The sequence below is a fragment of the Onthophagus taurus genome, chromosome 3 (assembly GCF_036711975.1).
Source record: "Onthophagus taurus isolate NC chromosome 3, IU_Otau_3.0, whole genome shotgun sequence".
NCBI lineage: Eukaryota > Metazoa > Arthropoda > Insecta > Coleoptera > Scarabaeidae > Onthophagus > Onthophagus taurus.
This window is the reverse complement of record NC_091968.1, coordinates 26,793,642-26,808,540: the sequence shown is the minus strand read 5'-3', so window position 1 is coordinate 26,808,540 and position 14,899 is coordinate 26,793,642. Positions and strand designations below refer to the sequence as shown.

At 29.6% G+C, this 14,899-nt stretch overlaps 1 protein-coding gene across 1 annotated transcript; it reads left to right on the top strand.

Annotated features, from left to right (window-relative positions):
- Positions 1 to 233: 233 nt before the first annotated feature.
- LOC111421877 (nuclear exosome regulator NRDE2) lies at positions 234 to 14,805 on the top strand. Its single transcript, XM_023055075.2, has 5 exons — positions 234 to 998; positions 1,059 to 1,775; positions 8,463 to 9,854; positions 14,461 to 14,591; positions 14,736 to 14,805. Exons 1-4 carry the CDS (start codon positions 330 to 332, stop codon positions 14,581 to 14,583), a joined length of 2,901 nt encoding a protein of 966 aa, XP_022910843.2. The 5' UTR covers positions 234 to 329; the 3' UTR covers positions 14,584 to 14,591; positions 14,736 to 14,805.
- Positions 14,806 to 14,899: the final 94 nt, after the last annotated feature.

Here is a 14,899-nt window from a genome sequence, read left to right as displayed (position 1 = left end):
TGACGCAACAAAATGCTCTTTTCTTGGGATTCTAAGTTATGGCGTTCTAGGTTATATTGTTTCCATACAATTATCCTTCTACACATTTTACTATTAGTTTTAAAGGGGTTTTAAATTTATGAATTGTATTTTAATTTCCTATATTCAGACTAAGGTTATGTTTATAGTTAAAGTTTGACAGTAATCTGTAAACTAGCCTCAATACACCTCAATAGATGACGCAACAAAACGGGACTTTATTCTGGGCGATTCTAGGTTATGTCGTTAACGTTATACAAATCTAATTGTAAAATGTAAAAATCTGACAACAAATATAAAATTACACAATCATGTCGCTATTTCCCGCATTTTCTGATGCAAATGCTAAAGGGGAACAAGAAAAAGAGGAAAATAACGATGAAAACTGGTTAAAAAATTCGAGTTTTAAAGTAGATATTTCAAAATTAAGTTTGTTAGTAAACAATGAACCAGAAAATAAAAATATTAAAGATAAAGAATCAACAAAAAGAAATAAATCTTCTCCGAGAAAAGAAGAATCCTCTAAGAAGCACAAAAAAAAGAAAATTGAAGAAAATCCAGAAAACTTAATAACAAAATCTGATGAATTTGTAATCGATAAAACCTTAACGAAGGAATATTTTAGTGTTAATACAATTTCAAGACCGGCAGTGCCGAAGTATGATAGGAAATATTCAATGTTTAAAAAAAATCGTTTCAATAACAAACGATATAAACGATACTTTAAACTAAAACTTTTTGGTGAAGAAATTAAAGATAACGCAATAAAAAAAGGAGATTTAGACAAAAAAATTGAGGTTAAAAAGAACGAAAGTATTTCTGGATTTAGTGAAGAAATAAATTTAACCAAAACAACACAAGAATATAACCAAAAATTGACCCAAAATCCTTTAGATGTACAAACTTGGATTGATTACGTGCAATTTCAAGATACAGTTTATAATTTTGAGAAATGTAATAAAAAAGGTAGCATTGCAAAGGTTAATAAATTAAAAGTTAATTGTTTAATTAATTTAATTAATGCTTATTTGATTTAATAGGGAAATCGTGTAACTGCAGATAGAAAGCTTTCAATCCTTGATAAAGCTTTAACCCATCTTCCAAATAACGAAAAACTCCAACGAGAACGCTTAAACGTTTGTGTGAACGCATTCCCATCCGATGAACTCAACATACATTTAGAAAAAATGGTGGAAAAAGAACAAAGCAACATAATTTTATGGCAAGGTTATATAGAATCAAAGCAATGTTCCATGTCTCATTGTAACACCCCAACAGTCTTAAAATTATACACCAAATGTCTTTCCACTTTACACCAATTACGTAGAACTGCTAAAATTGAAAAATCAATTCTTGAAGAGAACATTTTAAGGATGTTGTATCAATGTGGTTTATTTTTGAAACAAAGCGGTTTATTCGAACAGTTATGGACGTTATTAAGGATGTATTTAAATTTGAATTTATCTCATCAAGATAAAAGTAATATTTTTAATGGGATTGGAAACGGAAGTGTTAACGATCGGGAATTATTAAAACTCGAAGAAATCGTTTTAAATTCTAAATTACCTCTGCACGAACTTTGGTTGAGAATTGAAAAATTACGCGAAGCTTGTCATTGGGTGCCATTTAACGGTGATGAAAATTGCGAAGATCCACAAAGGATGGTTTTTGTTGAGGATGTGAACGAGTTAATTCATCCAATTACGATGCCTGGGAATACTTTTAAAATGACTGCGATTATTTTAACTTTATTAAAGGTAAATATTAAGATATTTCATTTAAATTGTTTATTAGAGGTTATGTTTGATTTGGTGTTAAATGGGTTGCCTATTATAAAATGATATAACCTTAAAAAATAAAATATATTTTTTTGAGGTTATAAAAGTAACACTATAATTTACAAATTTTAATCAATTTTTTCCTCGAAGACTGCGGTACTTTTTTATAACGTATAATGTTGAGCTGATTCTGAAACTGTCTTCAGGTTTTCTCCATCACATCCAGTTTTCGAGATATCCTCAAAATGTGGAAGCAGTGGAAAATTGTAAATTAAAAAACATAGTAAGGGTTCGTCTTCAGTATATTTTTTATTTGGATAGTGTGTTTCTGTTATAAGGTTATCTAAGTCGAATAAATTGACGTTGATGGGGTGAGGTAGGAAACGTGACGTCATTGGAGGAAAAATATAATATAATATTAATATAAATATAATATTTGTCCACAACTACCTTATAAATGAGCTTGAATAATCATTATTCATGGGTAATCAACTTGACAGACTACTAATAATTATTTGAACGTCAAAATTTTAAAAAACGTCAACTTAATTTAATTTTTTTAGGACTTTCTAAAAGTTTGGCATTAAAAAAACATAAACAAATTCCTTTTTTTGTATGATTTAAGCATAAATTAATTAATTTTCGTAAGAAAACATGACGTTTCATAAAATTGACATTTAATTTTGACAAATTGTTGTGAAGTTGGTTACAGTTGGTAACATTGAATTTGTGTCACCTTGACGTTTAAACTTTATTCACAAATTTATTTAAAAATAATTATTTAGACACTAAACAAGTGTTATTAAACTTAAGAAATAAAGAGTTAAAACTACAGTATGTCCCCGGATAGAGTTACAAAGATGAAAGAAAAAATTATTACTGATTTTTCAAACTTATTTCAGCATAAATAATGCGTCGGATATGTTTAAACCCATTTTTATGTAAAAATTGGACTTTTTTTTCTAAATTAAAATTTTTTCAAGTTCAATTTATGATATGTAACCATAGAAACCATAAAAGTTACAACTTATGTTAGTGAAAAATATACGGACAAATCTTGATAAAAATCAAGTCGATAAAAATCGAATTCTTAAGATATCTATATGAAACATTCCCATGTTATAGAGGAAAGTACGTACATTTTCGTAAACAAAACCGCACATGAATATCTCAATTTGTTCTTGAGATAATACATTCTGAATTTGAGTGTCTTTATGAAGTAAAAATTTTTTTACAATTGTCTTTAAAAAATCGCAAAAAATCGGATTCTTAAGATATCTTCATGAAACATTGTCACTATATAGAAAAAAGTATGTACTTTTATGCGAACAAAACCGTTCTTGAATATCTCAACTCTTTCTTGAGATAATAGTTTTTGAACTCAACCTCAATTATGTAGTAAAAAAAATTTCCACATTATTTAAAAAAAAATCGTAAAAATCAAATTCTTAAGATATCTACATGAAAGATTCCCATCTTATAGAGGAAAGTACGTACTTTTATGTGAACAAAATCGCACTTGAATATCTCAATTCGTTCTTGAGATAATAAATTCTGAATTTGAGTATCTTTATGAAGTAAAATTTTTTTTACAATCGTCTTTAAAAAATCGCAAAAAATCGAATTCTTAAGATATCTATATGAAACATTCCTATCTTATATAGGAAAGTACGCAGTTTTACGTGAACGAAACCGCACTTAGATATCTCAATTCGTTCTTGAGATAATACATTCTGAATTTGAGTATATTTATGAAGTAAAAAATTTGTTGATACAAATCAAGTTAAAATATGGCTAAATAATTGAATAAAATAGTATTTCAAATGTAAATTTATGGAATAACACACCATGTAAGTAATAAATATTATTTATTTGTAAGTGAACAAATCAACTATGCATTCAAACAAATCACCTCCTAATTCGGCACACATTTGAAGACGACTTCTAAATTCTTCATAAGAATTACGAATTTCCGCCAGTGGTGAGATTCTATCGCATTAATTATTCTTAGTTTTAATAGTTCTGCATCGTCTTATAATGATTCACTGTAAACAATTTGTTTCATTCGGCCCCAGAAATAAAAATCCATTTCATCCAATCCATTTTTCATAATGGTGAGCTGGACAACCGTCTTGATGAAAGTACATTGGCCGTATAAAATTTAAGGGTAATTCAGCAAGTTGTTCATTAAAATAATTTTGTTACATATCCAAATATTTCTTCTAGAGAGTGTAAAATTTGGATTTACATCACTCCAATAACGACAATGCTGTTAAGAAACAATGCCATTTGTTGAAAAGGTGCTTTCATCCGAAATTACAATCAATTTATGAAAATTTAGGTTATTTAATATTTCATTACCAATCTCAAGACAGAAATCCAAACGTTTGGCATCACCCCCGGCATCCAAAGTCTGTCTAAATCGTGGTCTAAATGGTTTAATTTTATTTTCTTTGTAACGCACTTCTTTAAAGTGATAATTTTGGAGCTTCTTGAATGGAATTTAATGCTATTACAGAAGCAGCGTCTTCCTCATTTAATTTCTTTGTCTGCTTCTTTATGGTTTCTATGGTTACATATCATAAATTGAACTTGAACAATTTTCAATTTAGAAAAAAGTCCAATTTTTACATAAAAATGGGAATAATTAGTTAACTTCTATAGTTAGAGTATAAAATTTGTGCGATTTAGTGGTTTGAACATATCCGACGCATTATTTATGCTAAGTTTGAAAAATCAGTAATAAAATTTTTTTTCCTCTTTGTAACTCGATCTGGGTACATACTGTATAACTAACACTAGATACAAAAGTAGAAACATTCGACTTTAGCCGTATGTCTCTCAATACATCTAAACCCGAATGATTCTAGGTCTAGTGTTAATATCTACTTTTATTTTAGTAAAAATAGACAACAATTTAGCGCTTAATAATAATTAAAACTAGAACTAACATTAGACCTAGAACTAGAAAGTGTAGTGTTAGTTCTAGTTTTACACTAACACTATTACTATGTAGAACTAACATTATACGTAGAACTAGAATCATTTGAGTTTAGCTGCACGACGCTAAAGACGGCTAAATCCAAATGATTCTAGGTGCATAATAATTAAAACCCCGAGGCTTTCTAGGTCTAGTGTTAGTTCTAGTTTTACACCAACACTGTTACTATGTAGAACTAGCACTATACCTAGAACTAGAATCGTTTGGGTTTAGTCGCACGTCTCTAAAGACGGCTAAACCTAAATGATTCTAGTTCTTGGTCTAGCGCTGCATAACAGTGTAATATTGGCGGAGGGAAGGAACACCGCCGCCACCAATGTAATATTAGAGGAAGAAAGGGGCACCCGCCACCAACGTTATGCGGACGGGAAAAGATAGAAGTACGGTAGCGTGTACTTACAGAAAAAGAGAAAAAATTATAGAAGATTTTTAAGATGCTACCACCAGGCAAGTTTCGTACTTGGCCGAACGGTTTAAGAAGTTAATGAGTAAAAGGAGGGAGGATCGTAGCCCTTGTGTTGAAAGTGAAATAATACGAAACAAGAATTTATATAAAAAAATATTAATATATTAAATTAAGGAAATTAAAATATATTAAAAAAAATAGAAAAATAAATTAACCAACAAAAATTGAATTAAAATTCTAAAGAAGAAAAACGAAAACTAATTGAACAAATTTTAGATAACGGAACGTTAACTATGGATACAAATACTAGCGATGATTATGAGTTTCAAGAACAATAGTAATTAATCATGCTTACTTATTCTACGCCACGACGACGCTCTTCCACCAGGTTTCGGACGCTTCAGGAACTGGCTTCAAGGCACAATTTCGATCTGTGGATTCGATTTCTCTAGCAAATTACCCAGCACAAACCACCAGCGTATTTAGAAGCTTTTCCGAATTTAGTATTGAGAGTTTAAATTAAAAATAAAATGAAATGGAGCGAACTCAAGGGGAAGACTGTAGCTTCTATCTACCTTGGTAGTTGGTACTCGACTCCCCGAGTCGAACTCGGTGGCGCATCAACGCCTCACCCGATAACGCTGACTTAAGCAAAATAATTATACAAAACGCAATTTAATATACAGGGCGGTTTGTTACAACAGTTAAAACTAGAACTAACACTAGACCTAGAACTAGAAAATTTCGGGTTTAGTCGTGCGTCTTTAGACTGTGATATTTTTTTATAACGTAGAGCTGATTCTGAAACTGTCTTTAGCTTTTCTCCATCATGTCCAGTTTTCGAGATATTCCCAAAAATGTGGAAAATCGTAAATTCAAAAACATAGTAACGGTTCATGCTCAGTATATTTTTTATTTTACTTAGTGTGCTTCTGTACCTCTATGGACATAAAAGTAGAGATCCAGACGAACATTTTGAGGTATTGATGGCATTAATTGGAGTTGAGTATTAGTTATAAGGTTATCCAACTCGAACAAATTGACAAAAAATTAATATATTAATATAATATACATACATATAATATAAATACAGAGTGTCTCACGTAACTGGTTCGTCATAACGTTTTTAGGTTCCACTATTGGTATAGTTTTGAAATTTTGGTAGCATGGGTTGTTCATTCCGAACTTTCGACGTAAAATATTTTCAAGACGATCGCCACTTTCTTGACCATCCTGTAAAAGATACTCCGATACAACAAATGACAATCTATTTAACAGCATCTGGAGAGTAATCGTGTCAATGTAGATCATTTTTGAATGAACGTTGGTTGAGATATCGGGTTTTAAAGAGCATGTTGAAATTTACAAAAAAAAGCTTATAACTAAAATAACTCGAAAACGAAAAACGCTACGTACCAATAATTTTTATCAAAGTCAACCTATTTTTTTACATGGTGTAATAAAAATTACAGCATTCCATTTAAAATAACGAAGTTATGGTCTACTTCCGGTAGACCGGAAGTGGCAGACATCTTGAAAATATTTTAGATGGAAAATTCCGAATGAACAACCCATGCTACCAAAATTTCAAATCTCTACGAATAGTGGAACCTGAAAAGTTCTAATGAACCAGTTACGTGAGACACCCTGTATAATAATAATATTTGTCCATGACTACCTGATGGTATGTACCATATAAATGAATTTTCTAAAACAAAAGGTGGTCATTTTTCACAGAGTGAATAATAGAGGTAAATAATCATTAGTCACGGGTAATCAAATTGACTGACTAATAATAATTATTTGAAACGTCAAAATTTTAAAAAACGTCAATTTCATTTAATTTTTTCGGACTTTCTAAAGGTTATATTAAAAAAACGTAAACCAATTCTTTTTTCATATGATTTAAACAGAAATTAATTAATTTTCTTTAAAAAAACATGACGTCAAGTAACGTTAAACGTCATTTTGACGTTTAAATTTACAACACATTTTCCCTAAAATGGTACCAACCTAAATTTTTGGAAATCTTTTGACGAATTTCGAATATTTCTTGTTGATTTTTTTAATATCTGTTTTGATTTATATATATTTCGCTACTTTTAGTATTTCAATAACATTCTTTACATTAAATTAACTGATCTTTGAGTTTTTTAAGATTTAAGTTTTTATCGACAATTAAACGTCAATAATTGTCAAATTGACGTTTAAATAATTGTGAATTTTATTATTTACTTTTATGTATTAAATCTATATAACTTAACCCATTTGCATAATAAGCTCAGATATTTAAGGAACAACTAGAACTAACATTAGACTAGAAGGGTTTAGCCGAACGTCTCTCAATACGGCTAAACCCAAGTTAGTTCTAGTTTTACACTAGTACAGTTACTATGTAGAACTAACACTATACCTAGAACTAGAATCATTTGGGTTTAGCCGTCTTTAGAGACGTGCGGCTAAACCCAAATGATTCTAGTTCTAGGTATAGTGTTAGTTCTCCAAAATTCAAAGTCACTTGCAAGATATCTTTTAGCAAATTCAATCCTTTTCTGCCTGTTTTGTTGAGAAATCAAAGGTTTTACACAAGGTTTAACACTCTACTTACAGTTTCTGGATGCACGACTTTATGGGTAGCTTGTTGAACTGCCAGTTGAGGAGCACTTGTTCTGGGATTTTCTACTAAGTTAATTAGATACTATAACATAAACTTTTTAAACATAAAATAACATAAATATTAACTAGAAATGTCTGTGTAAGCTCTTTTGTATCAAATCATTACTGTATGTTGACTTTTTTGAGGTTTATCTGCCAGCATACCATTTTTTGCGCTGTCTATGAAGCACTTGATTTAGTTTTATTTTATGTGGTATGCAACACAAAGATGAATTTAATGGTATTTATTACGGTGCTTAGTTTTCGACAATTTTTTTTATGTCTTTGGGTTGGTTTCTCTGACGACACTCCAGAGATAATCTCTCACCATCCCTGCATCCCAGTAACCTTAATAATGTCTTTCCAATGTCATTAAATCTTGATGGAACCGCTCGCCTTAAAAAGCTCGGTACGATATTTAAATGTTGGGCTTTCTGGATTCAACATTTTCACAAAGTTTTTCATCAAACCTAGTTAGTGATGTGTAATGGAGTCAATATACAGATTCTGGACGTGATGGAGAAAAATTTAAGACAGTTTCAGAATCAGCTTAAGATTCTACGAGGTTATAAAATAATAATAATTATTAATTATTATATTTTAGGTCCCACTTTTACCATGTAGACACACAACAATGAAAAATTTCGGTTTAGATTATGTCCCATGGTCGTTGGATTCAATTGAAACGATTGTTTTGCCAACATTTTTACGAACGCATCATATTGATTTAACAAGTCAACACTTTTTAAATTATTTAAAAAAGTTTACCGTTGGTCCCCAATATCTAAAACAATTTCCTGGGCAAGAAGAATACTTAAAATCGATTCTTGAAATAATCTCTTTATCGATAGAGGCTTTAAATGGAGCTGAAAAGACTGCAATTGCAGTTTGGATGTTGCGTTTTCACCGAGTTCTCTTAGTTTTGGAGAGAAAAGGATTTTTAAACATTTCAAAAGAGTTACAGAAAAAGTTGAAATCGGATCGAAAGAATTTATTAAAAAATTCGGGAAATAATATTATTTTGTACGTTGAGTTTGGTTTAATTGAGATTTTTACGAATGATGGTGTTGAAAATGGGGTGAATGTTTTAATGGCGACTTTAAAAATGCAGGATAATTTCCGTTCGATTGATTTAATTGGTGATCGATTATTAAGAAGTTCTTTATGTTTTGTTTATAAAACGTTAATGGAGATTTATTTAAATGAGGATGATCGTGAAAAAACTTTGGAGTACGGATTACGATTAGCATTAGGGATCAATCTTGAAAGAAATATTCAAATATCTGAGTCATCGATTAACGAGGCAACACTAAAATTTAAACACGTTACGATAAAATTGTTTCAAAACGATGATGATTCAATAATTGAAACTGTTGAGCATTTCTTACCGAATTTTTTGATCGATTGGATTACTTGTCAAGCGATTTTTATGTATTACACCAAAGGAATTGACGAAACTAAAACATTTCTAGACGAGATTTTATTAAATTTCGAATCGAAAGTATTCGAAAAAGAAATTATACTCGAATTTTACGTTTCCCTCGTTTTTAAGGATCGTCTAAAAAATGTATCACCACAAAAAATAACAAACTTAAACGAGTTATTGTTTAAAAGCATCGTTTCTTATCCAAACAACGTCTTTTTTTTAACGATTTTATCAAAAACGGAAAATCTTTCTTGTTCGATTGGGAAAAATTTTTGGAAATTAAAACGTTTATTAACCCAAACGGGGCACGCATTCCCAAATTTATTTTTAATCCTCATTGAAATGGAAAAAATCAATATAATCGAAGAAACTTGGGTAGAAACGGTCGCAAATGGGTGCTTAAAAAATAAAATATCTTCGTTATTTCGCGATTTAACAAGTTCTGGCGTTTGTACGAGACGGTGCGGATTAATTTGGAGGTTGTATTTGCAATTTTTGTACGAGAATTACGACGCTAATTTGTGTAGGAATGTTTATTATAAAGCTGTTGAGGAATGTCCGTGGTTAAAGGTAATTCTTTTTTGATTTAAGTAATTTAAGATTAAAAGAAAAAACAAACTTAGATTTATTAATATTTTTATCAGAACCGGTTTCGAATAATCTTATTGATCATCAGCTGAATCTAAATTAAGTACGAAAAACACAATTAAGTGACGTTTGGTTAAACCCAAATAATTCTATATAGTTTTAGTTGTTCCTCAAATATCTGAATAATAAAATTCACAATTATTTGACTTTTAAACGTCAACATCGTTAAAAACCTAAATCTCAAAAAACTCAAAGATCAGTTATATTAATGTAAAGAATGTTATTAAAATACTAAAAATAGCGAGATATATATAAATCAAAACAGTTATTAAAAAAATCGACAAGAAATATTCGACATTCATCTAAAGATTTCCAAAAATTTAGGTTGGTACCATTTTAGAGAAATGTGTTGTAAATTTAAACGTCAAAATGACGTTTAACGTTACATGATGACATTTATGTGTCAAAATCATGTATAAATAAAGAGTGTAAATACGCATCTATACAGGGTGACTTTGTCGCACTTTTCGTGCACAAAAAATAAATTATGGATTTCTTCATTTGTATAAACATTATTTACGTTATTAATATCCATTTTAACTGGTTTTAGACTCACAAGCATCAAACAACGTAAATCAGACTTTGACGTTTATCAATAAGTCATTAAACATTTGTTTTCCATGGCACACTAGGCTAAATATCCATATGATATGTGTGCATTTTTGAAAAACCCCTAATTATTTCTCAAACTATTAATGTTAGGCATAGGACATATGGAATATAAAAGATGTAAAATGAGACGCTGAAGACGACTAAGTAATAAAATATGGGGGGTGCCATTTAAAAAAATGAAGTTACGATGCTTCCAAATTTCGAAAAGTGAACATGTCATAGTAGAGTGACCAAACGATCTAGACAGCCGTTCTCGGCACCAAAACATACTCCATCATGTTGCTTAAGCATGTTCTCAATCCTAAATTGATATCCCAAAAATCGAGTGTTCTCTGATTTTTTGAACAAATGTCTGCTGGAGCATATTTTTCTAGAAAAATTCGAATAACTCGAGAACGGCCGAATCAAATTGCAAAAAGTAAAGTTATTCATAAACCTTGAAAACAGAGAAATCCAAATATGTAAAAATATACAGGATGTTCCATTTAAAAAAATAAAGTTGGTGGCGACTTCCGGTATAACCGGAAGTGCAAGAAATCTGAAAATATTTTAGACGAAGAGATCGTAATTGATAATACTTAAGTCTGAATTCTCAAATTTTTATTTTCGCCAGAACCCCAGAAACGTCTAATGACCGGTCTCGCTGAGACACCCTGTATATTTAAGGATTTATATACATAATATTATCTTTAAGGAAAAAACTAAAGAGACAAAAAAGGTTTTGTAAATTTCATCCCCTTAGAGGGCGCTAGGGAAGTTTAAGATATGGTTGAAAATAAAGTATACAAACAATAAAGTATACATACAGAATTTCAAATTTTACGGGTTACATATACCCGAAATAAAAGATAAAAATGTAAATTTGTAAAGTAAAAAAAATCCAATTTTACAAAAATAAATTTGTAAAATGTAAAGTATCCCGATTAAAAACTGAACCACCTGTATACAGAGTGTGTCAAATGTCTGGAATATAGCCAATAACTTCGCCAATTGTGATTTTATAGAAAAATGTTTCAAATAAAAAATTCTTTATTAATTGTGGCGCATTTTTTGACGATAATTGCTTGTTTACATTGTTCTTTGTTTCGTTGCTATGGCAACCAACATTGTTATTTTAAATGGGATGCATATGTTTTTTTTGCACATTTTGATAGAGGATAAATCCCTCTACGCGATCAACATATCAAATCATATGGTTGTATTCACTCTGTAAATATTAAATCAGCAAATTACAATCAAAGGAGGTGTCGAAATAACGCCGTTGACAGCTTTAAATGTCAAAAAATTGATAGTTTAAACAAATATGGCGCAATTAAGCGAACGACAAAGAATTCAAATATTAATAATGTATGGGTACGGTGATATTAACCAGGATACACAAATTACACAATCCACAGTATCGAAAATATTAAAAAAATTCTTTAACACCGGAACTGTTAAAAACCTTCAAAAAAATTGATGGCCAAAGACAGCTACCAATGACCATATATTATTAATTATTCATAATTGTTGAAACTGTAATTTTTTTGACATTTAAAGCTGTCAACGGCTTTATTTCGGCGCCTACTTTGATTGTAATTAGGTGATTTAATACTTTCAAAAAACGCATTTTTCTCGATTTTTTTCTTATACAACCATATGATTTGATATGTTCATCGCATAGAAGGACTTATGCAAAGTATGCAAAAAAATATATGCATCCCATTTAAAATAACAATGTTGGTTGCCATAGCAACGAAACAAAAAACAACTCAAATAAGCAAATATCGCCAAAAAATGCGCAATAATTAATAGTATTTGAAACATTTTTCTCTAAAATCACAAATGGCGAAGTTATTAGCTATATTCCAAACATTTGACACACCCTGTATATTTAATTAAATACTTATCTCAGTTCTAGTGCAAAACTAGAACTAACACTAGACCTAGAACTAGAAAGTGTCGGGTTTAGCCGTGCGTCTTTAGACTTAATAATTTAATACATAAAAGTAAATAATAAAATTCACAATTACATATTTGACTTTTAAACGTCAATTTGACAATTAAACGTCAAAATCGTTGAAAACCTTAATCTGAAAAAACTCAAAGATCAGTTTAAATTTAATGTAAATGCATGTAAAGAATGCTATTGAAATATTAAAAGTAGCGAGATATATATAAATCAAAACAGTTATTAAAAAAATCGACAAGAAATATTTGACATTCATCAAAAGATTTCCAAAAATTTAGGTTGGTAACATTTTAGGGAAATGTGTTGTAAATTTAAACGTCAAAATGACGTTTAACGTTACATGATGACATCTGTGTGTCAAAATCATGTATAAATAAATACTGTAAATAAGTATCTACATATATATTTAGGGACTCATATACATATATATCTAATTAAATATTTGTGTTAGTTCTAGTGCTAGTGTAAAACTAGAACTAACACTAGACCTAGAATAATAGACGCACGGCTAAACCCGATACTTTCTAGTTCTAGGTCTAGTGTTAGCTCTAGTTTTGGTGCAATGAAAAATGCAACAATAATCTATGCAATAATTATACATCAACCTAATACATTTAATACATAAAAGTAAATAATAAAATTGACAATTATTTGACTTTTAAACGTCAATTTGACAATGAAACGTCAACATCGTTAAAAACCTAAATCTCGAAATACTCAAAGATCAGTTAATTTAATGTAAAGAATGTTCTTAAAATACTAAAAGTAGCGAGATATATATAAATCAAAACAGTTATTAAAAAAATCGACAAGAAATATTCGACATTCATCAAAAGATTTCCAAAAATTTAGGTTGGTACCATTTTAGCGAAATGTGTTGTAAATTTAAACGCCAAAATGACGTTTAACGTTACATGATGACATTTGTGTGTCAAAATGATGTATAGTTCGTTTTTTTTTTTCTATAAATCTTGTCAAGGTAAATTATTTAGGGTTTCTGTTGGTATTATTAAGACCCTTATAAAATTTATGTTGTTTTCCTGATTATTAGTAACATTTTCAGTAACTAAATAATTGAGGTTAAAATATTAGTAAATTTTTAGATAAATACTATTTTTCTAGATTATCTTTTATTTTAATCTTTTGACTTTTTGAATAACAAAAGTTCAAACAAACGTCAGTGTGACATATTTATTTCAAAACTAAATGAATGCTAGTGTAAAACTAAAACTAACACTAGATCTCACTGGTTTAAATGTTAATGAACCTAACTGAAAGTGGAATAATTTAACTATTCAATCTAAAGCCATTTTGTGTATACAATAAGCAAGATTCTGTCAAATAGTAACCATTATAAACAAGATTCCTTGTAGAGCAACGGAGTTTACTCTGTTGAATGTCACAATTGCAATGCTATATACAGGATGATTCATATAAGAACAGATACAAAGCTGATGATTTAACGCAACTTATCTCTATACTAACCCTTAGAAGTTATAGGCCTCCAAAGTTGGGTCTTAAATGTTTAAAACATTCAATATCTTCATAATACATTAAGCTAGAAAAACTAAATTTGGTATACGTTATAAGTGTACCAAGGGTATTAATTGGTAGCAAGTTAAGACCAATTGAAGTATTTAAAAGGGCTAATTAAGGGTGATGGTCGAATTTTGACAGATTTAGATATAAGGGACATGGATTTATAACTTATAAAGCATTGTCCTTTACATAAAAAACAACATAAATAATAAACGAAAATGATTTAACAGAAAAACAACTTAATTAATCAACCCTTTGAAATACCTTAATTGATCTCAATTTGCTACCAATTAATAAATTAATACCCTTAGTACACTCATAATGTATACCAAATTTGATGAATATGATTATTCAAAACCGGTTCTGAAAATAACTTCCAACATGGATCACATAGTTAATTTAAGATTAATTTATGCTCTGTTTTAGGCTTTGTACATTGATGCTGCTGTTTATATTCCTGCTGAGTTACCTCAAATTCAAGATTTACTTATTGAGAAGCAGTTAAGGCTTCATGTAACTCCGGAAGAATTAGATATTTTAAGAGGATAATTTATCAGGTATTTTTCATTAATAAATATTGTATATAAAATTTATTTTATTTAAATTTTCCTAAATTTCCCAAAAAAAAATTTTGGTGCAATTTGGGTTGCCTAATTTATTTAAAAAAAAATTATTTCCATAATTTTTTAATTAATTTCTAGATTAAAATGTTATTGCTACAAGATCCTTATTAAAAAAAAAATTTATTAATTAATTTTGAGGGAGCTTTCCCTTCCATCGAAGAAGTGAGAGCTTTCCATGACGTCACCAACCCCCCCACTCCAAATAGGTAGACTGTGTTTGTATCTCGCAGTTTCAAGAAGCA

Bases quoted from the DNA above. Each gene is read 5' to 3' on its own strand.
- LOC111421877 (XM_023055075.2), top strand. From the start codon at position 330: ATGTCGCTATTTCCCGCATTTTCTGATGCAAATGCTAAAGGGGAACAA. The intron at 999-1,058 runs GTTAATAAATTA...TTGATTTAATAG, and splicing joins AAAAAGGTAGCATTGCAAAG to GGAAATCGTGTAACTGCAGA. The intron at 9,855-14,460 runs GTAATTCTTTTT...GCTCTGTTTTAG, and splicing joins AGGAATGTCCGTGGTTAAAG to GCTTTGTACATTGATGCTGC.